At 55.6% G+C, this 24,511-nt stretch overlaps 7 protein-coding genes across 7 annotated transcripts; 4 read left to right on the top strand and 3 right to left on the bottom strand.

Annotated features, from left to right (window-relative positions):
- Positions 1–6,665: 6,665 nt before the first annotated feature.
- BJ171DRAFT_42215 (uncharacterized protein) lies at positions 6,666–8,305 on the bottom strand. The gene has a single exon (XM_053107532.1). The coding sequence runs from the start codon at positions 7,888–7,890 to the stop codon at positions 6,898–6,900; it is 993 nt and encodes a 330-aa protein (XP_052968243.1). The 5' UTR covers positions 7,891–8,305; the 3' UTR covers positions 6,666–6,897.
- A 15-nt stretch (positions 8,306–8,320) lies between these two features.
- Positions 8,321–8,856, top strand: BJ171DRAFT_580237 (uncharacterized protein; the record flags this gene model as incomplete). Its single annotated transcript, XM_053114026.1, has 2 exons — positions 8,321–8,530; positions 8,656–8,856. The coding sequence occupies 2 exons, from the start codon at positions 8,321–8,323 to the stop codon at positions 8,854–8,856; spliced, it is 411 nt and encodes a 136-aa protein (XP_052968242.1).
- Positions 8,857–9,350: 494 nt separating this feature from the next.
- Positions 9,351–9,845, bottom strand: BJ171DRAFT_498919 (uncharacterized protein). Its single transcript, XM_053110421.1, has 2 exons — positions 9,544–9,845; positions 9,351–9,393 (listed from the first exon to the last, which is right to left on the bottom strand). The coding sequence occupies exon 1, from the start codon at positions 9,826–9,828 to the stop codon at positions 9,598–9,600; it is 231 nt and encodes a 76-aa protein (XP_052968241.1). The 5' UTR covers positions 9,829–9,845; the 3' UTR covers positions 9,351–9,393; positions 9,544–9,597.
- Positions 9,846–10,845: 1,000 nt separating this feature from the next.
- Positions 10,846–12,012, top strand: BJ171DRAFT_457756 (uncharacterized protein; the record flags this gene model as incomplete). The annotated part of the gene is made up of 2 exons (XM_053108359.1): positions 10,846–11,205; positions 11,656–12,012. The coding sequence occupies exons 1-2, from the start codon at positions 10,972–10,974 to the stop codon at positions 12,010–12,012; spliced, it is 591 nt and encodes a 196-aa protein (XP_052968240.1). The 5' UTR covers positions 10,846–10,971.
- A 6,132-nt stretch (positions 12,013–18,144) lies between these two features.
- Positions 18,145–20,317, top strand: BJ171DRAFT_42103 (alpha 1,4-glycosyltransferase conserved region-domain-containing protein). The gene is made up of 2 exons (XM_053107468.1): positions 18,145–19,342; positions 19,481–20,317. Exons 1-2 carry the CDS (start codon positions 18,228–18,230, stop codon positions 20,211–20,213), a joined length of 1,848 nt encoding a protein of 615 aa, XP_052968239.1. The 5' UTR covers positions 18,145–18,227; the 3' UTR covers positions 20,214–20,317.
- Positions 20,318–20,656: 339 nt separating this feature from the next.
- On the top strand, positions 20,657–22,729 carry BJ171DRAFT_498884 (uncharacterized protein). The gene is made up of 4 exons (XM_053110420.1): positions 20,657–20,744; positions 20,917–20,974; positions 21,170–21,379; positions 21,580–22,729. Exons 2-4 carry the CDS (start codon positions 20,918–20,920, stop codon positions 22,447–22,449), a joined length of 1,137 nt encoding a protein of 378 aa, XP_052968238.1. The 5' UTR covers positions 20,657–20,744; position 20,917; the 3' UTR covers positions 22,450–22,729.
- BJ171DRAFT_498882 (uncharacterized protein) lies at positions 22,730–23,892 on the bottom strand. Its single transcript, XM_053110419.1, has one exon. The coding sequence runs from the start codon at positions 23,647–23,649 to the stop codon at positions 23,164–23,166; it is 486 nt and encodes a 161-aa protein (XP_052968237.1). The 5' UTR covers positions 23,650–23,892; the 3' UTR covers positions 22,730–23,163.
- Positions 23,893–24,511: the final 619 nt, after the last annotated feature.

Genomic DNA, 24,511 nt, shown 5'->3' with positions numbered 1-24,511 from the left:
GTTTCAACTGGCCCGTAGTGGCGTCCCACACGTTGATGTATTTGTCTTCCGAGCCAGAGACAATCAACTTTCCATCAGGTGAGATCGCCACTGAGTACACATTTAATGTATGACCTTCGAGGGAGAATTTCAGCTGCTCAGTGGTGACATCCCAAATCTTGATGCTGCCATCCCAAGAGCCAGAGGCAATGGTACTTCCCTCGGAAGAGATCGCCACAGAGTACACATAGTTTGTGTGTCCTTCGAGAGTCTGCTCCAGCTGCCGTGTAGCGACATCCCACACTTTGATAGTCTTGTCATCCGAAGCTGAGGCAAACAGCTTGCCATCGGATGAGATTGCCGTTGAGAGGACCCTGTCCGTGTGTCCCTCGAGGGTGTGTTTCACTTCGCCTGTGACAGCATCCCACATCTTGATGGTTTTGTCACCAGAGCCAGAGACAATCCATTTGCCATCGGGTGAGATCGTCACGGAGTTCACAACGTCTTTGTGTCTCTTGAGGATGTGCTTCAGCTGGCCAGTGGTGGCATCCCACACTATGATACTCGCGTCGCCAGATCCAGATGCAATCCACTTTCCATCGGGTGAGATCGCCACTGAGCGCACATAGCCGGTGTGTCCCTGAAGGGTCTGCTCCAGCTGCCGAGTGGCGACATCCCACACCTTGATAGTCTTGTCTTCAGAGCCAGAGACAATCCACTTGCCATCAGGTGAAATCGCCACACTGGTCACACCTTCTGCGTGCCCCTCGAGAGTTTGTTTCAGCTGGCCGGTGGTGGTATCCCACACCTTGATGGTGCCATCTTGAGAGCCAGACAAGATCCACTTGCCATCGGGTGAGTTCGCCACACTGTTCACACCTTCTGTGTGTCCCTCGAGGGTGTGCTTCACTTGGCCCGTGGCGGCATCCCACACCTTGATGGTCTTGTCGTTTGATCCCGATGCAATCCATTTGCCATCTGGCGAGATCGTTACGGAGGTGACATATTGTGTGTGACCAGTCAATGTCATCATACACGGATCCCAGGTGGGTGCTGGACCGCAAGTGACCAGGAACGGGATCTTGTCCTCGAGCTGGGTGGCATATGTCTTGTAGATCGCCGTCTCCTTCGGTGTGAATGCAAACCCCGAGTTGTACACCTGTGGTGCACTCTTGATGATCGGATCGGCAAACTCGCGGATGAATCGATACGTGTCCTTGACCAATTCCTTCGTGGTGTCGTCGATGATGGCGCTGGGTGCCTTGGTGATCACTCCTCGCAGCACAGCCAGTTGCTCGATGATCGGCTTGACCACATGTGTGAGCGACCCACACTCGAGCCAGAAGAACACATGGGTCTTGACGAACCGAGTGAGCACCGCTGCCACATCGACCATCTCGGTCGACTGCCACACCGGACTCGACTCGGCCACTCCTTCCACACACCACACAAAGTGTGTGATCCAGTGGGCGACGCTGTATCGCAGCGACGGTGTGATGATTTTGTTAACTCTGTCCTCGAGGTCGGGGATCTTGTCGTGAAAGTCGTAGATCTCGCAGATGTTGATCACTGGCTTGTGCGAGAGGATCACTCCGAGACATCCATTGGCAAACACCGTGTGGAACGAGTCCGACACATGCCACGGATGGCCAGCCGATGCGTCGCCGAGGAGATAGTCCGCCACCGACTTGTGGTTGAACTTGACCTCGGTGTTGGTGGACTGGCTGTCTCGGGGACCCAGTCCATTGGCGCCAGGATCGAGGACCAGGCTGAGGCTCTTGAGACACTCGCGAACGACGCCGATCTCGAGTCCAAACACATGGGCGATGATCTGTGGGGTCAGGATCGACTGGGCCGTGGCGATCGCCGACCCCACCGTGACCAACTCGGCCGGGTGGCTCGACTGCGAGTGGATCTTGGCGAATGTCTTGTGGTACAGCTGGCCGACATCGGCGGCGCTGTCGTTGATGTCCTTGATCGTGGCGAGTGTCACTGGGCCGTCTGTGGATGCTGCGTCGACGGTGTTGAGGATCAGGTTGATCCACACGAATGTCTTGGACTGGTCCAGCAGGATGGCGACTGCCTCGGTGCGGTCCAAGTGGCTAAGAGTGTCATACACTCCGAGTCGGTGGCGGATGAACACCTCGAGGTCACGGATGTTCTCCTCGCTCGAGGGCTCGATCGTCTTGGTTGGTACTCCATCGAATGCCGCCTTGATGTCGTCCTCGGGACGGGATGTCATCAGCAACTTGAGCCACGGACGGGTCTTGTTCAGTTCGACGAAGCGCCAGGCAAGCAGGCTGAGCAGCTGGTCGCGCGGAGAGCACTCGTCGAGTGCATCCACCAGGATCATCACCGATCCCTTGGGTCTGTATTCGCCGATGGCTTCGAGTGGATCGGCAATCACGGCCTTGAACAGGTCCGGGATGCTCATCTTGTCGAGACTGTCCTTGGTGTGGCCAGCCTCGAGCAGCTTGCGGCCGATCGGCGAGTGCCACTTGCACAGTCCATATGCGATGGTGTTCAACACCACTCGTGGATCGCTCTTGCGAGTGTCGTTGTACTTGAGGAACAGCGCCGACACCAGCTGGTTGCTGGCTGTGAGGATGTTGGCGATCTGGGCGGCAGCAACAGACTTGCCCACACCAGCAACGGCATTGACCCACAGGACAGTGTCGGTAGTGTCTTGGTTGACCCAGTCGGTGGTCTGGTCGAACAGCCACTGGCGGGTGCTCTCGACATACAGATCCTCGAGTGCCCTTCTGTCGGAAGTGGAGTCGACTGGATCGAGGAGGGATCGCAGGAGCGAGTTTTGTTCGGCGGTGAGGACGACACTTCCACCTTGTGTGTACATATCGCCTTGCTTGTTTGCAATGGAAGATTTCATTATGAGTTCGCGAATATTGGGCACCAACCTATCGAACATTGATCGTGTGAGTTCGTGACAACAAGATCCCATGCGACAGCGAAATCCATACCTCCTGAGAGCGTTCCCATCGGCAGCATCGAGTGCCTGCAGCTTCAACAGCTCGGCAAAGGTTTCACGGATCGTCATTGGCTTGCCATCGAACAACGGACTCTTCTTATGGATCGGAGGGTAGTCGGGGAACTCTTTGACGGATGGGAAATACTTCATGTGGAGTGTTTCTCCATCAAACTCTCTGGTGGACCACATGAAGATGGGCTGGATGATGACAGATTGTCCATTCTTCTCACCGTCCTTCATTCTCTTCAGAGCATGCTGGATCTATAGACACAATATAGTGAGGTTCAAAGTCGATGGAATAGTGTGATGCAAGCCTGCGTACCTCGAGAAACTGGTTATCGTGCTTATGATGAGCATTGAGTGTCTGCTCGAGTCCAGCCTCTGAGAGGATCAGGACAATCACATTCGATCGATAGAGGCCGTTGATAAAGCCTTGCGCCCAATCCATTCCATCACTGAGACAAACAGTGTCCAGATAGGGATGGATTGCTGTTTGACCACGCGGAGGGACGGCGAGGGTCCCATGCAAGGTGGTCGCATTGATTGTGTCACTTCGGACCCGATAGCTGTGGAATCACTTATTAGAATTATGAAATGGAGGAGAAACTGACGAATCACCACGTACCTGATGAAGACATCGTGCCTCACATAATGTTTTTTGCACTCCCAATTCAGGGTCGGTTTTACCGGAGTGTACTCGCTTGGATCCAGGAGACGCTCGGACGGAACAAAAGTGGGTTCTGTCAGCCTTGGTGACTCCTTTGGTATATCGAGCCTGGGTGAAACATGCTTTTGTTGTGCAATCTTGAGCTTCATGGTGGCACCATCATTCAGTCCGATCTTGGCAATCTGGTTATCGTCGAGAGCAAGGAGCTGTGGAGTTCAAGAGTCAGCAACGCACTTGGTTAACATTATGAATGACAAAGCACACATACCACATCGACGGTGTCGTAATCGCGCTCCTCAAAACGGCCCTTGTACTTAGTTAGTACATTGTCCTCAAGAAATTTATGGAACGCATTAGAGCTATTGCTTGGTGGACGCTCGATCGCGGTGCTTGTTTTGATTGACTCTGTTTGAATGGTATCGTTGACACTGGCTTGATATTCGGGAGGTGGAGTTGGGAGAGTGGTATCCAGTGGCGTTTCATTTCCTGCCCTTTTGTCGTCTGATTTGAGTTCGGGAGTTGCTTCTCTACCTTCAGTCACACTCGCTTCCTGGACAATCGAAGTGGATGCTGGTGCCAGATTGGAACTGGAGGTGGAGGCAAAAGCTTGACGATGCCTTCCCTGCGCATTCTTGAGGGTTTTGACATGGCCAATCTTCAAGCCGATGTCCTTCATCTCTCCGTCATCTAGTGTAAGGAGCTGGCGCACTAATTAGCAATGCGAGTCAAAGTACCGAGGATCAAAGCCGAGGTCAAGCTTACCAACTCGATGGTGTCCAATCCATTTGCGATGAAGAGATGCTTCATTTTATCGAGTCCACATTTCCTTATGAATTCATCAAAAGCTTTAGATCCTTCAGTCTCTTCGGTCTCTTCGTCTTCATTAGAGGTGTTTTCGATCTTGGATTGAATGTCGCTGGGTTCCTTGGTGTTAACTTTGGAGTTGTTTTCGATGTCGAATGAGTGAATATCAGGTCACATGACAAGCCGATACGAATCGAGCCAATATCACTCAAGCCAAGGTGAATCGAGTCGCACTGAACTCGTGGTTCGATCCGATATCACCCCGGCGGCGGGAGTTCGATTCCGGACCACGTCGCCGAGAGAAAATGGCCAAGAACTCATCCTGATTCATCACAATCCATGGCCGCCGATTCGAATGAAACTATTTCACGGCTATTATTGATCAAAATCGACTCAGCAACCAACGATCTCCACTGACCTGGTACTTGCTTCTTCCGGTGCAGCCACCAGAGGGACAATAGTCCGACGAGGGCGGATATGACGATGATCCACAGGAGCATCGTGGGTGAGATCAGGACGAAGAGAAAAGGGAGGACCGGGGGTTGGGTGGATGTTTTATATCGTCCTTTCTCCGGGTGAATTGGAGACCCGAGCCCCCAAGCTCGGCCATAGCTGCGCGATGCGAAAGGGGAAGGACGGACGCCACCAACAACGCAATATGTATAACACCTCGTCAAGTAATATACAACCGTAAGTGTCTGTGGATGCCGATAGGGTGTCAAGCCTCACGGCACGAGCCTGCTGCGCTGCCAGGCGGTGTCACAGGCAAGACACAACTTGCGCATGAACCCGATTGGATCGAATAACCGGCTTGGACTCGGAGAGGGAGGCAGTTATCCTTTCAAGCTCAGCCTTGTCTCGAAGTGACATGGGATGGACACTCAGAATATCAAGTCGAAGGCACATCATCGAGTCCAAGTTTGAACCCTAGGACTCGACTACACATCGCGTAGGTCGGGCTATTCATGTTCCAGTGTGTTGACGGGCGCCAATGCAGTGTCCGCTTCGGCGTTGGATGCAAGGCTGGGAGAAATGAGGCGGGGACCGCGGAGTGCAGACCTGCCTCTGTGGTTTGGCACCTCCGAGATTGCCCCCTGTTGTTGGATGAACATATCGTCTGATTATGAGGCGAAATCAACAGGGAAATCTGTGGTTTCATTCAACTTGTTTCTCCGGGTATGCTTGTATCCGCTCCGGCGCCTTCTGTGGTGGTCATCGATGGGAACTTGAAGTGGGAGGTCGGAGATCGTAGCCACCAGGCTCATGCTCGAAAAGTTGCAGTGGCTCATCGATTGGAAAGGCTATTCAGTTACTGTTCCCTGAGGAACCTGGTGAAGCTTTGGAGAGAACGGACGTTCCCTACGGACTGGGGGTGATCACGGCCTGGATGGCCTGGAGATGGGACTCAGAGAGGTCAGAGGAGGAAGACATGGACAACAGGACGGGAGCCAAATCGAGGTAAGTGGGGTTGCTGAAGGTCTTACCAAGTATCAAGACCCGATGGGGGCTGAACTGGGCACGGAGTGTCAAGCTGGCATCGGTTTGAGGCAAATGGTGATGGAGGAGCAGAGATCTGCTGGGGAGTGGGGAGGGGCAAGTCCGCTGCTCCAGCAGCGGCGAGGGCAGAAACCCCCGGATATGAATATCGCGAGCAGGCGACGAGCCAAAATGCAATCCACCACGGAGCAAAACCCCTCTCTCCAATCGTGGGGATCGAACCCAGGTAGCCTTTGTGTGAGCCACTGGATCAGAAGAATGATGGATGATTCCAGGGTATGTGTCTGGGATGGATACAAGGGTTCGACCTGCCAGACTCCACGATGTCGGTGTCCAAACTGCTTTCTTGCCAACACTCTCCGGCAGAAGTGGAAGCACCGCCGAACCAAGGGCAGAACTCTCGCCGCCACATACCTCACACCCACGACGACAGCGATGATGATGCCCCCAGAAGATGTTCGGGTTGGTCGAAATGTAGTCGGTAGAGTCAGAAAACGCCATGCTGAGCAATGCATTATCTTGTGTATAAGTCAATAATAACGTTTGCAGCAATCACCACGACGCTCATTCCATCTGGCGCAAGGCGAGCTCTGCATCAGAATCGCCAAGTCCAGCTGCTCTGGCGTACAGTTCCTTGGCCACCACTGGGTTTCTGGTGACACCCACACCATCGGAATATCGGCGAGCCAGGTGTCGCATCGTTGAGGGGAGATTCTTTGGGATATCGCTGATGACGGCGTTGACCTGGTTGTCATCCAAGTCATTGAGGTACTTGAAGCGGATCACCTCAAACGAGAACTCTGACCCAAGTGCGGCTGCTTGAGTGTGCAATTCGAACGACATGATAATGGAGCAACTGTACCACGGCCAGACTGGTAGCATGTTGCGAGTCCCGAGATGCCCTCAGCAAATGACTGATCAGCTGCCTTGGAGAAGAACTCGAATGCCTTGTCGTTGTCCTTCTCTACACCATCATCCTCAAAGTACGCACAGGTGAGGTTGTACTGTGCGCTCGAATGTCCTTGATCGACGGCTTTCTTGAACCATGATACTGCAATGTGGCTGTCTCTGACGATGCCGATACTGTCATAGTAGAGGGTGCCAATGCCATTCCGAGCACAGGCCAGACCACCATCGGCTGCGAGGACAAGCCGTTTGAGGCACCTGGTCGAGTCCTTGTCGACATAAATGCCATTGAGGTAGCCGCATTCCAAACTCGAAGCAGCCAGTGAGGTTCTTCACTTCGGCCGCCTTTCGGAAGTTGAAGAATGCTTCTTGGTGATTCTTGGGGACTCCGATGCCATCTCGGTAGCATCGACCAAGACGAACCTGTGACTCGGCGTTGTTCCTCGCGGCCAGGATGGAATACACCTTGGCAGCCAAAACAGGATCTTGCTGGTCGAGGATGCTGTTGGTGAGATGGGGCCCGATCGGGATGATTGATCCATTGGGCTGCTTCAGTAGCCTGGCGACTTTCACATGGTCGATTGGGAGACCAATGCCATTCTGGAAGCGAACTCCCAGTGTGTACTGCGAGGGTAGATGACCATGCTCGCAAGCCTTCATGAACCACTTGGATGCGATGCCGTCGTTCTTCTCGACGCCATCTCCCTTTGCGTAGTGGTACGCCAGTTTTGCCATGGAAGAGACGCATCCAGTATTCGCGGCATTGACCAAGGCCACGATGAAGCTCCTCTGTGGCTGTGCCGGGTGGTCTGGAATGCATGGATGTGGTATTCTCTTGGGCATTGCCAAGTGTGCTCTTCTTGGCAATCTGGGAGAATGATACAGGTGGTGACTTGCGTTTGGTATGATGGTGTGCGATGGAATGCGATGGAATGCGATGTGGGCGGAGCAGTGGGCGTAAATGGTGCTGGCCTCGTCCGAAGAGCGATGCTGGGCCAGGACGAACTCGGTGTTGTATGAGTCTCTGCCCATGCGAGCACAGTCGGTGCATTTCATCTGGCCGTCGGCTCCTCCGGACTTGCCGTTTGTCGCTGCTGCCGCTGTCGTGCCAGTGGCCCCCTGGTCTTGCACCAGCCAAGCGTCCGGACGAAGGCTCTGGTGTGTCAGGTCGTCCAGTTGGCAGGGTCTTGAATGGCACCCGAGTTGAACATGCCGATGATGGCCTCCACGTTCGATAGCATCATGATGGCGCGGGACTTGTATGCGTCTCGGAACTGCGGGTTGATCCAGCTGCACACGCCCTTGTAAGTTGTGGTGGCATAGCGATAGATGCTCTCTTCCAAGACCTCGGCGTGGTCGGGCGTCTTTGCCTGGAGGGTTTGCAGGGCGATGCTACGCTGCGAGTCCATCGGGTGCTATTGCATATGCCGAGGATGAAACCCTTACTGCGTTTTTTCTGACACGCCCTTCGCAGCAGACCAATGTCAAGTCAAATCTGGATCATCGTGGCCGTTATCGCTCTGTGCTGCGTCTCCTCATCGCTCCTGACTGCAAGTGGAGGATTTGGGCTCTATCAGTACAACAAGACCCACTCGACAACACCATGGTCCTGCATCTACGTCCCGACCATCAAGATGTACACCGTTGCACGATCAACCAGAACAACGCCGAGTGCATGTACAACACTGACGGTAATGGCTGCTATTATTTCCCAGTGAACCCGGGTGCCGCCACAGGTGATGGTAGTGTCAGTCCGATGGATGAGTGTGCTAACATGATCCAAAATGTACCCACCCCGACCACACTGGCTTCCCAGCAGACGCTGAATCTCGATATTTACACCTGCGGACCCAACTCGACCAACTACAAGCTCTGGAACCGCACAGGCTACGAAGCAGCGAACGACCCGTGTGATGTCATTTTGAACAGTGACAATCGCTCGATCGTCAATATGCTCTTTGCACCGAGCACAACCTCCATCAACTCGGCATACCCACCACCTGCGGCTACTTCTTGAGCTTGCTCACGATGGATGCTGGTGATGGCATACCGCCCGGTCCGCTGCTGCCGCTCCCGGAATCGATGCTCTGGTAAGCATAATACCCGATGGCTGCAATCGACGAGATGCAGCTGCAACAGCAGAGACATGCAGCAACCAGGGCAATGATCGCTGTCGAGTCGAGACCGGAAGTCGTCTGGTCAGACGAGAACTGGCTCGATGTCTTGGTTGTGTTGCCCTGTGCGATTTGAGTGATGTCTTTGTTGTCGAGCATGCACTGCTGGTATGATTTGTTGGAGTTGGACTGAATGATGCCGGTTGCTGTGGCACAGGGTACGAACTGGTTCTCATTGATGGGAGGCTGAGACCGCTATCGGCCTGCTCGAGCGGTTGGGGACAATTGTGGATTCTATTGATCAGCTAACATGTATATCCAATGACAACGATCACAGCCAAGTATCCAAGTCGGTTCACTGGAACGGGCATCACTTGTGATGGAGGGTGTGTGGCTACCATCGAACGACAACAAAACGCAGTCAGTGGATCAATACACATGTACATCATGACGCCTAGCGATGGAACTGTCACTTGAGATCTGGGGCGATATCGCCTCGTTCCTCGACATCCGATCGTGCTTGACACTGACGCCCTTGCCATCGATTCCTCGCATTTCATCAACCCGCATGGGTGGATATGATCTCCCAGTGCTGCATCAACACACGCGGACGCTCTCTGATCCAAGTGATCATGCGACCGATCTCATTGATATGGCGTATGATAAAGCCGTATAGTGCATTGCTTTGTCGTCTCCTCATGGATCACCATCCTGTCTACCACTGCCTGGTTCATCCTTACTGATTCAACCACATGCTCCAACTTACTGCTGTCACTGGCCTCTCTGCATCGGCGCTGACCACGAATACCAGAAATAACGAAACACCACAGGATCATCTGATGCGATCCCTTTTCTGCGGACCAGAGTCGCAGCATTCCAAGAGAACCGAGATTACATTCACGAACCAACTTCGGTCCAAGACTGCATTTCATGGCCGAGTCACTCATCTCACTCTCATCGACCATCGACCCAGTTCTATCCCATAGCCTGGGACAAGGACGACCCTTGGTCTCAACTTCGTCCAGTACCCCTCCTCCTCCCAGGAGTCACTGCATTGCTTGCCCCTCCATACTTGAACCACAACACCCTGGTGGAAGCCTCGCGCAAGTGATCTTGGCCATGACCTCTGCAATCTGGATTACATCTTGTCCGACCATCAAGCTGGTGTTGGTTCTGGTGTGCTACGAGATGCAAGGGAATGAGAAAATGAGGGAACTAGGATGGACATGGTTGTGAGCACTGTGTGTGTGTTGTGGGGTTCGATTCCATGTTCGATTCCACATTCGATGAATGTGGCGGTGCCTGTGGCAGTGCAAAGAACAACGACTCCAGCCATCAAACCATCGGATCGAGCCAGGCTTGTGTGTGTGTGTTCAATGGCCAGTGTATGGCCTGCCATTGTTTGGCTTGCTTTGCCACAAATTCCCTCTGTCCCCTGTCCATCGCCATCATCCACTTTCCTCCATCCCACATTCAACATGGCCAGCATCAACGAGCCTGCTCCAACCACGGAGTCATCTCCCACTCACCAAGCTCAAGCTGAAACCAGAGCAACCTCGTCGATGCCCGATATCACCCAATTCTCACTCGAGCACAGCCCAGATATCTTCACCATCATATGCTGCAACGACAGCTTCCAGCTTGCCCTCGATCACAGCACCATCAAGGCTCTCCTCCGAGTGTGTAGGCATGTCCAGCCTCTCCTGAGCTCCAAGGTGGCTCGCTTCCACAGCTGGTGCCAGAATGCAGGCTTGTGCAATCCAGATGGACAGATGCGAATCGGTCTCACACCGAGCGACTTGATTGCCATATCGCTGCATTGCGACGATCCGGTCACAGCCGACCGATCCTGGCTCGAAGATCAAGCCGATATGGGCAATGCTGTGGCCTCGTATTTCCTGGCACGGATCCTTCAAATCGATCTCGCTATCGATCAGTCTTTGGAGAAATCCGAGCAGCAAGCTATCCGCCAGCGAATCTTCCGCCATTTGGAGATCGCCGCCAACACAAGCCACACAATGTCACAGTTCCACTTGACCCAGTGTTATTATCAAGGTGTCGGGGTCGACGAAGACCACACCAAAGCTGTCGATATGTTTCGCAGTCTTGCAGAATGTGGAATGGCACAAGCCCAAGTTGCTCTCGGTCGATGCTTTGAGAGCGGCGAGGGTGTCGATCAAGACTATAGCACAGCCATCGAATGGTATTCCAAGGCCGCCGACCAGGGCAGCGAGGATGGTCGACTCCATATCGTGTTCCTCCGAGGATGGTTCTCGTTCGTTGGCCACAATGTCGAACAGAGCGATGTCGCTGCTCTCAACCACTGGCAGGAAGTTATCACCCAATCCACCGATCCGATCATCAAACCCATCGCCACCCACATGGTTGGGTGGATGCACTATCTCGGCCGGGGTACCCAGCTCGATAAACAGAAAGGCATCAAGATCATCCGAGACAATGAATCGGATGAGTTCAAGCTCGGGGAGGACGAGAGTCTGGCAGGATATCTGAACGATATTTTGTCCAACCAACGCACATCCCGCAAGTTCTTCCAGCTGTGCCAGCTCGGATCGGACCGAGGCTGGCTGTGCAGGCACCTGATGGCTGCATGTCTGTACTATGGATTCGGAACCACACAAGACCAGGCAAAAGCAGCTGACATATTTGAGCAACTCGCCAACGACGGCCACAGCGACAGCCAGTTTTGGATCGGAATGTGCCACCGCCATGGTGGAGGAGTATCGAAGGACTACGAGAAGGCATTCGAGTGGTTCGGCAAGTCGGCAAACCAGCACAACTCATACGGAGAGTGGATAGTTGGCTTTTGCTGCTACCATGGATATGGTGTCATCAAGGACCACACCAAGGCAGTCGAGTGGTATCGCAAGTCTGCCGAGCAGGGCAATCGATACGCACAAGATTGGCTCGGCCACTGTTACCACGGTGGCAGAGGTGTCCCTCAAGACATCGACACCGCCATTTTCTGGTACCGCAAGTCGGCCGACCATGGATGGCCTTATGCCATCAATAGCCTCAAAGAACTCGGTAAGTGGCCTTGATTCCGATGCCCTCTCAAGTTCCACTTCCAAACTACCATTTCGTAACACTGAACATGCAAGCAGCCAAGCAACCGCACTGCCATCATCCGTCCCAGACACCAGAGCCCCACAGGATATTCGACAGTAATACATCCAATGCATCCAATATACAACAGTGCTGTCCCATAAGAATCGCTGATGTTGATCGACCGGGAGAACCATCCGATGACTCGACAATGACCACTCTATCACCACTGTCGATACTCGTTCTGCAACCATAGATGGTGGAAAGAGTCAGTACGACCCAGACCATCCACCCTCGATCCGACCCAGGGACACTGGAGCACGCCAGCCTATGTGGTATGACTATGCGAGAATGAAACCAGTCCACCGAAGTGCAGCCTGAACTCTTGGGGGCAATATCCGTTGCCACGAGCCGCCTCTTCCGACGCAGCTCTGGGTGTGGGTCCGGCACATCGCGACGAACTCTCCTCGGCTCTTCGTGCAGGAGATGCACAGCCGATAGTGGCCATACGGGTGTCCGGGGAAGGCACCGAGGGTCCATCTTACCATCATGTTGTGATAATATCGATCTCTCTTGGGCCCTCGCTCGGCCCACAGTCCCGACATGGTCTTCGTCACGGTGCGGGCCAAAGTCAGTTCCTTTGACCTGTCGAAGCCTTGCGCGTCATCGATGTGAATCTGCAGCTTGACTGGTGGCCCTGGGAGCTGGTAGTAGCCGTTCCTGAACAGCTCCTTCATCGGGTAGTCTGGTTGGCGCTGTTCTTTCAGAATGTTCAACTGCCGCCAGTATTCGTCGAGGTAGAACTGGGAGCCGAGGGATGCATCCATCAGGCTGGGCTGGGTGTGGGAATATCTCAGCACCAGCGAGACCATCTTGTCGTTGTGGTCCAGACGGTCTTCCCAGACGGCTCGGTTCTGGAGGGCCAGCTGTTTGAGGCGGTTGGGCAGGGTGATGAGTCCGCATCCGAGGTGCATCGCTCCGTAGGACGTGTTCCGCACCACTCTGAAGAGTCGGGTCAGACAGTGCATCTGTGCTCGTCTGAGTACCACGGCTTGCTGCTTCGTGAGCACTTCGAGGGTCAGTCCATACTTGAGCATGGGCCGGACGAAGGTCTTGAACACCCTCGCCACCGTCTTGCCCAATGGCACTTTCCTCAGCCACTTCAAGAACTTAACCGCCCCTCGAGTCTCAGGTCCTCCGAGGCAACCGCCCCAAGCAGTTCGACGGCATCCCCGACGACATCCGTACCCTCATCGAGCGCTGTTGGCACCAAGATCCCGCCATGCGACCCAAGTGTCCCGAGATCCTGGGTATCCTCCGCCTGTCCACAGATCTCTATCCCGTTCAAGACCAAGAGCAGAGACCCATTCTCGTCACTCCAGTTCGTCACTCCAGTTCGTCACTCCAGTTCGCCGCTCCGAAGCCTCCATCCTTGCACCTTTTACCCCGCAGGCTCATCCGACCGTTGCATCTGTGCCAACACCCGTTCCGGCGTTCCCACGCTTCGTTATGATGCAGTGTTACTGCTCCTGGGCTGCTTCTGTGGCAAAGAGAGGCACTGAGGGATGCTTTATGTGATATCTGAAATTAAACATCTGGACAAATTCCACCCAACGGAACGTAGCCGCATCATCGATCCAAACAACGACTGCACGCATTGCAGCGGGGTGAGGGCAAGGAGACCGGAGGAGGGCGTCAGCGGCGTTGACATGTGATCCGTCCCGTCAGCCCGACAACAAGCCGAAAACGAGGTCAAAGCTTGGCATGAGAACGCAGTGCCACATAACGGAGCGGCGATGACAGTAGTACACATACCGCATCGATTGTTGCGAGGGGCCCCACGAGAACGCAAGCATTGCGATGGTTCGATGAAGATTCAACAGGAATATTCCCGGTCCAGAGAGGCGATCATCGAGCGCCGACAGCAGTCCCAGAGAGGAAAAATAAAGTGAAATGAAACAAAGACGAAGAAGAAAAGATATGGCCGCGCCACGAAGAGCCATAAACAAGAGAAATGGGCATGGTCCGTACGGACAGAAAGTAAGGCCGAATCGATGGTGCAAGCATGCAGGAGGAATGAAAGACACATGCAAAGTCAGAGACAACGAAGGGAGGTGCCGCGGAAGTGAGGAGAAAGGGCAGCGGATCCGATGTGGATACACAGATGTAAGACAGCGGAAAGGACAATGTTAGAAATCTTTGGAGGCAACCAGAAAGGAGTGGGATCGAGTCCGGGTTGGGCAGACGCAGCATGGCGGCGGGCATCAAACATGCGGGTGAGCAAACAAAGAATGGAGTAAACACACATTTACGGATGCATATGTTTGCAGATGCGGTGCAGTAGGTCAGGAAGCAACGGGAGGAAGAGAAACGAAACGATAGTTATAAAGGCTGATATCAGATATCTTTTGTTGGCGGGCAGTGGACATTGGGTGAGCGTAAGGAGAGAGAAAGAACAGTAAATAAAAAGTCCCACACACAGGCGCCCGCGACGAATATCGTCAGAATGAATGGTCGCAAAGGGCGGGGAGTTGGGTGAGGAAAGGAGAGGAGAGCCGATTGCAGGGCGAGCCAGAGTCGCGGTACCACGACCATCCGATGCCCAGAGAATCCTGCCCCCGAGCAGCACAGCGCCAGAGCGCGGAGGGAATCCGGTCGAGACCCACACTCAGCGATCTGGATGTGCGCCCGCATTCGATCCACAAAAGAATTGAAATGGAAGCGCATTACTTGACAGTGATCCAGGCGGCGTGCCCAGGGCACACCTTCTCTTTCCAGGGGATGGGGTGGGGTGGGGTGAGGTGGGTTGAGGTGGGAGGTGATTCAAAGCAAAAGCCGTGTGGAAGAAGGAAGAAACACATGCAGAAGAGCAGGGGCAAAGAAGGCGCGCCTGCGAAAATGAGAGGCAGCGGCCAAGAAGCCCAAGAGATGGCTGCAAGGAAAGAGACAGAGAACGGGGAGGGGGAAAGGAAAAGTAGCTTACGAACCTTCCGAGGCCGCATCAGAGGCGAATGAGAGAATCGCAAGATCGGTCTGCCGCTTCAGCGCCGACGCAAGAGATTCAGGAATGTTGGAGGTCTGCAGGCACGGGGACAGAGCAAGGCACACAGGCAAAGTCGAGACAGGTGTTATTCGAAGCAGGTACGGATCCAGACCTCTTGACAGGTTGCGGCAGCAGGTTTGTGAGATCATGCTTGATCCAGGAGGAGTTCCCATGATCGGCGGCGATCGCGGCACTGGACCGTGGCGGGAATCGGCAGGCCGCCACGATCCATGGAGCCCAAATGAGCTTCCACAAGACCCTGTGGCGCTGCATTACTTGGAATCGACAGGTGTCTTGCCGCGACAGCGATCCCAAGACCGCCTCGGCAGGCGGTTGTGCCATGGTGTGGTGGTGCTTGAGATGCTGCCTGGTAGTGCTGTCGATCGTCGCCGAGATTGTCCAGGACGCGAGCCACGCTCGTGACTTACCGTCAGTGCAGAGATTGCCGAAGACATGCCCGAGGCAGTCGAGGCCGAACGCATGCCGGCAAACGCAGAGGCCGGTGTTGAATCGGGCTGGGAGCCAGCGCCGGCTGTGAACTGGGACGAGGGACGGGCGAACAGCGGGACCGATCTTGACGTTGTCCTGGAGGCGGCAAAGGCCGAGCGGAAGCCCTTCTGGGCACTCATTCGGATGTGGACCATGGCTCTAGAGACGGCTGGGCTGTGGTGGCAGCGGCGATCTGGGTCTGGGCGATCGGGGACTGGGCGAACGAAACCGCAGGACACCCAGACCGCGAGCCAGCGATTTTGATTTTTCTGACAGCGAGAGCGCCGGCGAGAGAAGCGCCGGCGAGAACCGCACTGTGTCGTGGCGAGTGCCTCGGCGAGAGCAGCCGGCGAGAAGAGGCGAAAACGAAAACCATTGGTGACGTCATGTGACGCCGAGCTGGCTCGATCCGGCTGTGCTGGCTCGAGCCGATCCAGTGTTTGGATCCCACATGAATTCCAACATGCAATTTTTTCCGGCCCCCTCGCGGCTGCTCATCTCGGTCACCTGAAAGTCACGTTGTATGTGGCGCAGCAAAAGTTGGAATCCAGCCATGGTCGGTTGACGGCATTTGGTATCGTCTTGAGCCGATTGACGGTGGTGGTGGGCAATTGGTGTGGAGGAATGGCCAATTGTATCATTGTTGGAAGCTCCACTCCGATTGCGGACAAGAACCACCACCATCTGAATCTCTCTGGTTGGAAACCTAGTCAAGCGTGGCTGTGTGTCAGCGAGATGACATGATCGTTTGGCTATCAGGCAAGACTCACCTTGACAAGATGTCTTCCCACGACTGATTGAGCGAGCGATGCGTTTCTGGATCCGAATCAAGGACGCCACTGCGCAGTATCTCTGCCAGCCCAAAATGCGCTGGATTTGAGGAAAATTTTTCTTCCCCAAGGGCAGAACCAGCCATCGCCGCTATTTTCTCGCCAGATGGCTCCCAAGAGAAAGACACCCCCCAGGCGACCAAGTGGATCCAGAGCACCCACAAGATCCTTGGTCTGCAGCAATGGATGAGCACCACACCAAGTCCCAAGATCCCTGGGTTGGATCCCTTCCTGCAATACATTCGCCATGTGTTCACTGGAGACATGCTGGACAAACAGCTGTACTTCAGCCTGACCCGGCGACGGCGATTCAAGCGACTCGATCTCCACAGCAAGCGACAGCGCACTGTCCACGAGATGTGCAAGCGAGTCATCGACCAGGCACCAAAGGAGACCGAGGTGGTGATTGCCTTTGGGAATGCATCCTGGAAACAGGGGAAGGGATATGCATCCAGTCCCAGGAGACTCAGGTTTGCCAAGTACTTTGAGCAGTTCCACCACCAGAGACGACCACCAGAGACGACCACCAGACCGATCCGTCTCCAAGATCCATGTGTGCTCGGTGAACGAGTTCAACACATCACAGGTGTGCTCACACTGCCGGGATGCCAAGCGACTCGAGAAGGTCGAGCATCTTGATATCGAGAAACCACACTTTGTCCGGAGCTGTGCAAGCTGCCATACGCTGTGGGATCGAGACATCAATGCAGCCAGGAACATGATCTCGGTATGCCAGTCGATCATCGCCCATGGAGATCGACCGGGTGTATTCAAGACTGTGCTTCCCAAACCAACCAAAACCACTCGATTGCCAACCAAGACAGGAGTGCAATGCCATGGCCTGCCCGCTGGGCCTACAAGTCAGTCAGCGGGCTTCAGAAGCCAGAAAGTGACTGTCCCGTTTCTTTCTGGATAGACTGTAAGTATCTTGTTCCTTGTGCATTTCGACAGTGGATGCCGGGTCGCCCATATTCTGGGCAGTCCACTTCGGGGTTGCCATCCCTCTTGGGATGGTCGATGGGAGGTGGTTGACTCCCTTGCAAAGTGTGTGTGTGCAAAGTGTGTGTGTGTGCAAAGTGTGTGTGTGTGTGACGGCGAGAGGCTTCTCGCCTTCCCTCGGGGGTCTCTCGCCAGAGACTGCTCTTCTCGCCGACCGAGGTGGCTGCGAAAGCGCGTTTTTTCGTTCTCGCTCATTTTATTAACATGAAATTTTTTTCATAGTGTCCAACATGCAACCACACGGGACGCATGTGTCCATGCCATTCCTGACGGCTGCTCCGCCTGTGCCTCCCGCCGCACTGGTCCCTGGCATCCTGGTCAACAGCGCCGCCCACCCAGAGGCTCCGCCAGCGCCGACTTGCAGCTCCCTCCGTGGGAATCTCGGACTGGGCTGGCTGTCTCCGCCGTCTCCAGACAGTTCAAGGTTTCATGGCGGGAAACCGCACGCCGCTTCTCGCGGCTTGTTCTGGCGCCAACAACTGCTCTGGTTTCCCCTCCATTATCCCCGTGGCCGCCCGGACTGGGCTTTATCACCGCTGTCGTGCGTGGCCTGGTTGTGTTCGAGAAGCCGCAATCGATCCATCAATCGTCGACCCCCACAGCCATTTTGCTCGTTGCTGGAGACCACCCCAGGTTTCAGACTAGCTCTCTTATTCACAGGCGCTGGGCTGCAGCACAATTGAAGACAAATCCTCAACATTGCCTTCTCTGGCTCGCCCCCCCGGTCCATCCGTTTCGTCTGCAGCACCATCATCGGCTGATCTGATCTGGCCCAGTGCAATTCACTCTTGGCCATCGATTGATTCGACTCCATCTATCATCGCTGCACCACTGTGTTTGGCCCAGCAGAATGCTCCTTCCCGTCTCGCCGCTCCTTGCAGTCCGCCGCCGCATTGCCCTGGCCAAGCAGCTGATCCGATGGAAGACCATTATCCGTCTGGCCCTGTTCGGAACCGCCATCCTGGTTCTGGTTCATCTGGTCGGCACTCAGCGGAGCCAGTCGAATCTCCTGTCCGACGACGATCGCCGTCTCAAGTCGCACTCCCCTGGAGCCATCGATATCAACACCCTCGTTGGGCAGAATGCCGTTGAGCAAAACGCTGCTGCCCCGGTCCACCAAGATCACGATCATGGCGTCGTCTCAGAGCCGAAAGCTGGCACAGGCAGCTCCCCGGCGTCATCGGCGTCATCGACGTCATCGGCGTCATCGCCGGTCCGGCCCGAGTACCGTGTCCTGCAAGACGAGGCCAAGGATCTTTACAACGCTCTGGAGGACATCAAGACCCTAACGGCGCACTACCAGCAGGGCTGTCGCAAGTTCCTGGCCACTCGCTTCGAGCAGAAGCCGATCCTGTTCAACGGAGAGCACGAGGGGCTGCCCAGCACTCTCGACCACACCTTCACCACCAACGAATCAGATGATCGGTTCATGATCACCGAGTTTCAGCCGCTGCCGATCCCAAAACTCGTCCACTTCATCCACTACAACCCCATGCTGACAAACAAGCGCTATCTGTGTGCCATCGAATCGGCTCTGCACCAGAACCCAGAGCACTATGTCATTGTCCACGTCCCGATCGCTTCCGAGTTTGTAAAGTCGATCGAGTCCATTCTGGAGCCACTGGATGTTTACCAGCACCGACTGCGATTTCGATCTCTGACGTACAAGCAGTGGTTCGCACAGACACCCCTCCAGACATGGTACGAGAGCGGTCTCTACAAGAAATCCAGCTGGATCGAGCAAAATCTCGGCAACGCTGTCCGCTTGGCGATCATTTGGAAGGTCGGAGGCGTCTACATTGATCTCGACATCATCAGCACCAACACTATCGAAGGCATTGGCAGGGCACTCTGCCAGGAGGACTACGCGAGGGTCAACAACGCCTTCCTGAGCTTCCCGCCACGGGATCAGCTCGTGTGGGAGCTGATGGAGGAGTTTGTCAAGAACTTCAATGGATATGTCTGGTGAGTTGCGTAGAGCTGCTGGCAGACTCACAGCAGGTGTGGCCCAGACTGTTGAGAATACCGAGCGGGTGAGCGCCCTCGATACTCCTGCTGACGGCTTTTCTTCGCTGTCATGCTCTGGCCTCTTGTGAACCCCAGGGGAAACAACGGACCGAGGGTCGTCACAGACGTCATCAAGGAGAGGTGCAAGGCATCGCCGCACCATATTGCACCTCATGTGTGTCAGGCCCGGCTCCTTGAGCGCCAGCGATTCTTCCCCATCCACTACTCCCAGCTCGAAATGCTCAACCGAACATGGAATTCGGCTCAAGGCTGCGACACACTTGGCTGGATCGCATCCCAAAGCATCGGCGTGCATTGGTGGGCAAGCCTCGAGTCGGTCTACAAACAGCGGATCGACATGAACCAGACAACACTGATTCGCAAGGTGTTCCAGGCAATGTGCCCCATCACCAATCACATCCTGGACAGCAAGCCGGAGAGCCCGGTTGATGTTGCTGGCGAGGACGATCCTTCCATTCAGACGGATACTCTTGAACTCCAAGAATCCGACAGTCTGGAAGTTGGCTTCCACACTGATCAGCATGCCGAGGGTGCAAAACAAACAAGCAACAGACAGAGTGAGGACGGACGGGCGCCAGACACCAACATCAAAAAGCCCAAGGAGCAGTTGGATCCACAGAAGCATAGCGCTGCACACCAGGCATCCGGTTCAAGCAGGCCGGACACCAAAGGCCACAAGAATGGCGCTCACGAGCGCGGCCAGGGCGAATCCGTGATTGATCCAAACGACCCGCGATATGAGATTGCCAAAGGCCAACTTCCCGTCTTCCGCGATGACGATCCCAAGGGCCGGGGCCGGCCCAAGTAGAGCTGCTCCCAGGGTACCGCCGGTTTGATATTTCCCAGAGAGAGCAGCAGCGCGCCCGTCTTGATCCAATACAGTGCTCGATCGACCTCATGGTCCTGCATGTGCAACAGGACGTAGTTTGCGTCGCCGAGCACTCGGTGCCCGTTTGCACATGCAGCGCTCGCTCCAGCCGCCTCATGCATGTCGATGCTGTCGGGCATGCTGGTGCAACTCGGTGGCTGTGGCTCATCACGTGAAATGCGATCCGGCCGAACAAAGAGCGGGTCACGCGTCCCAGAGACCTCTCGCCCTGGCGAGCGAGAGCACCGCGAGCTGCTCCTCGTCCAGCGCACACAGGCAGCGAGCGAGGACCGAGGGCGCGCCGCGTTCTCGGTCCCCCACAATATGCATTGTCTCGACAACCACCAGGACATGCCAGCACAAATCCCGACACAGCCAGGGCAGCGATGGCCGGCATTCCCAGCCTTGTCCTCATCATCCCGGTCAAGAGTCCTTCGCAAGCAGCTCAGCACAAGCCAGCCAAGAACAAAGGCAAGACTCGGCAGCAGCATGGCTGGTGCGTGGTGGGGAGGGGAGGGGGCCTAAATACATCGGGCCAGAGCATCTGCCTTGGCCAAGCATCTCATCGTCTCTGCCGACTCACAACCTCCCCACCACAACCTCATTGTCGGACGGCCTCGCCCTGCGTCTTCTGCCTTCGCAGCATGACAGTACCTCCACCCCTCAAGATCCTCATCGTCGGCGCCGGGTCCGTTGGGCAGGTAAACCGACATGTCTGGTGCCCGCCAATGTGGGGGTGGGGGGCTGCGGTGTCGGCATGGATGCTGCTTGCGCCCAGAGACCATGTCCAGCCCGGACAGCACCGGACAGCACCGACGTTCGCTCGTGCTCATGGCCGAGGAGCGCAGAGCCGCTCCAATGACTAACAATCGGCGGCGACCCGCTCTTCCCACCAGATATTCGGATACCATCTGAGCAAAGGCGGGGCCGATGTCCACTTTCTGGTCCGAGACTACCAGGCCCCGCTGCTCCGGTCAATTCCGATGCGAGTCCATCGCCTGTGTGCGCCTGGAGAGAAGCGCATCCCAACAAAGACTGCTCTGCTCTCCATTCCGGAGAAAAACATCTACACCATCGATGACGTCGAAGCTGGACAGCTCCCGCTGGTATGTCCGGGATGTCGTCGGAGCTGCCGAATGACGGCCTGGTTCTGGCTGGCTGGCTGGCTGGATGGATGGATGGGTGGATGGATGGGAGATATGCCCCGGTTGTCTGCAAAGAGTTCCTGACGACCTGCCGTTGCCCCTGCCCCGGCGTCGCTGCCGGCTACCGAGACCACTTCTCTGACAATCCCACAATCTCGCAGGACTTCAACTGTATCCTCATTGCAGTATCATCGGCGGCACTGCGCGGCCGTTGGATCCGAGATCTTCTTCAAGTAATCCATTCCAACCCAAAGTGCATCCTCTACTGCTTCTCGCCCGGCGTCAGCGACTGCCACTACATCATCCAGAGCTGTGGCATTGTCGCAAGCCGCATCGTACGCTCACAAGCAAACTTCATCTCGTGGCCAGCCCCGCTCGAAGGCCAGGCCTTCAATCCCATTCCCTCCAAAGAACGCCTCGTTGGGGTTCAAGGCAGCCATTCACACCAGCCGATCACCGCTTATTTTGTGAATGGCCCGCAGCTCTTCTCGAGGAGCGACAGCGTTGCCACCGAAAAGATCACGGCTCGACTTCTGGCCTGTTTGCGGACCACCAATCTGGCAAGCGAGCAAACCCAAGTCCTGCCGTCACTCTTCCGTCTGCGACAGTCAGTCCTGGTGCCGCTGCTGATCGGGCTATCGATCGCCGACTGGAAGTTCCGCAAGCTCTTCAACGACCGCAAGCTCCTGCGCATCACCATCGAGGCCAGCCGCGAGGGCCTCGATCGCGTGTGCACCTTGCATGACATGACCGACTTTCGCTGGACGACCTTCTGGATGTTTTTCCTGTTCTGGGGACTCATCGTCCAGCTGGCGATCTTGCTGGTCCTGCCTGTTGTCCAGCCCATGGACGCCCAGGCGTTCCTGAAGTTCCACTTTACAAAGTACGAGTCGCAGACGATGTTGCATGCCGAAGAGGAAATCGATGAAGGTGCGGCGGCGGGGCATCCGGCAAACAAGCTCATTGAGCTCGTCCAGCTGCATCCGCGGTGGAACTCGCGCATGAGCCTGGTTCGATACAAGTCGCAGTGATCGATACAAGTCGCAGTGACCGTCATTCCGCCAGCCCATCCACGAGGAGCCCTGCAGCGCACTCGAAACCAGACCAGCCTAATTTTTGAACAAGGCATGTCATTTCTCTATGGGTCCTGAATACACACCCATCCGTTACCTAGCCTGACCAGAGGGCATGTCCAAGGATGCTCACTGGCATTGCGGTCGCCATTGGCAGCGCATCATTTGGCCTGGAATCGACCGGCTACTTGTGTCGCCGTCGCTGGATATGACAGAAAGCTGGCAATATTCATGTATATCTTTGAGTATATTCTTTTTTTGTTTCGATTTTTCAACAACGACGAGCCGAGACACAAGCGATCTATCAACTGTCTAGGATCAAAAAAGAGGACCAGAGAGAGGGGGGGGGTTGAACTAGGCACCGGCGGTACCTGAAACAAGAGGACAGAAGGAGGACGAGCGGACGAGAGCGCGGCTGCTCATGGCCGCAAAACGAGCGAGCGGATCAGCCCCGGATGCAACAAGAAAGTGGAGGCCGAAACTTGTCAGAAGGTAGCAGAGACAGGCAGGAGGGAAGGGAAGGAAGGGGGGGGGTGAGGTAGGGGTGGATACACATGAGCCGAGCGGGATGTCGGTCGGGGCAGCAAACAAAAGCCCATGGGGGAGCTGATCGGCCGAGGAAGGCACGGGGTGGGGAGCCGGCAAAGACAGAGAGGCAAATGATCAAAGAACTCACAAAAGCATCCAAGCCACAAGTTGCCGAGGTCCGAAAGCCAAAGCGCTGATGCAACCACATCCGAGCGCAGATAGAAAAGCAAGCAGCTTTGCTGCCGCCGTCACAGCCAAATCTGCATCCATGGCGTTGATCCGAGCCCGAACCGACGATGGTGAGAATCGGGAGTTCCTTTGTCGATGGTCGGGGTGGTAGGACATCCGGGGGTGCGTCGTGAAGGTAGCGACGCTGGCCGTTTCTTCGATCCGGACCTTCAACAGGCGCTGACTCGTAAGAACCGACCTCGCTACAATCGCATGGGGTGGACGACGACGACGACGGCAAGGCAGCGGCGCGACAAAATATTGAAATAAAAAGAGGGAAGTGGGCGGCAAAAAAGCAAGAGGATACCAAGAGTCGCAGCAGACCACGGCAGTAACAATGACTTTCTTAGATTTCGAGCACCGATGGCTTGGGAGGCAGGAGGCAGGCGAGTCCAGGATCATCCGTGGACCGTGCCGACAGGGGAGGGATGTGGCCGTGTCTCTACGAGGCTGACGCAGATGACTTGCACGAGCTTGGCTTGGATCGAGCGACCGCCCAGATCAATCTTCTACTGGGCGTGAAGGTAATGCAGCGGAATGAATCCCATCATCTTGGACGTATCTGCGGCGACAGATTGAGACGGACAGCGGATTGCAAGAGGAAAGTCAGTACAGCTTGGCGTGGCACGGAGCAGCGTTTGCAAACCCACCCGGCAGGCTGTGCCCATATGCTCGTGCAACATGGCCGGGATACGCTGTACTTACAATTGGCCACGAATCCCCAGCCATCACCAAAAATCATGAGCAGGACCACGACATCTCCTGCTTCCATACGAACGGCGCCCTCGTTTGCAGAAGTAAGCGCCGGATCGAAGGAGGGTTGAACCTGGAAGCATCGGAGCTGGCGCTGGTGAACGGGCTCGCCGTGGATCCGGAGCTGGGCAATTGAGAGCGAGGGCGGCTGCATGCGAGTCAGTTGGTCCAAAAAGGCTTGCAGGTCGTGCTCGCCGGCACGAGCGTCTTCGAGCTCTGTCGTGGGCTGCATCGGGGGGCGAGACAGTGGCTGCTGCTGCTGCTGCGGCTGCTGCGGCATCGGAGCATTGTATCTTTGCACCGTGACGTGCTGGACCGCCACGGGCTGGGCAACGCGAAAATGGGCCGATGTTGGCTGGGGCGACAGAGCCTCGGCCCGGGGAGAGACAGGCGAGACCACCGTTGGCTGGGCACTCGGCACGGCAGTGACGATGCGGGTGACCATGCCTGTCTTCCGGACCGGTTCGACAGGTGGAGCTGCGGGCACAACAGCCATCCGAACTGGCTCGCG

Source organism: Polychytrium aggregatum (assembly GCF_025602895.1).
Source record: "Polychytrium aggregatum strain JEL109 chromosome Unknown BJ171scaffold_12, whole genome shotgun sequence".
NCBI lineage: Eukaryota > Fungi > Chytridiomycota > Chytridiomycetes > Polychytriales > Polychytrium > Polychytrium aggregatum.
The sequence above is the reverse complement of the archived record's forward strand: the minus strand, read 5'-3'. Positions and strand labels throughout refer to the sequence as shown.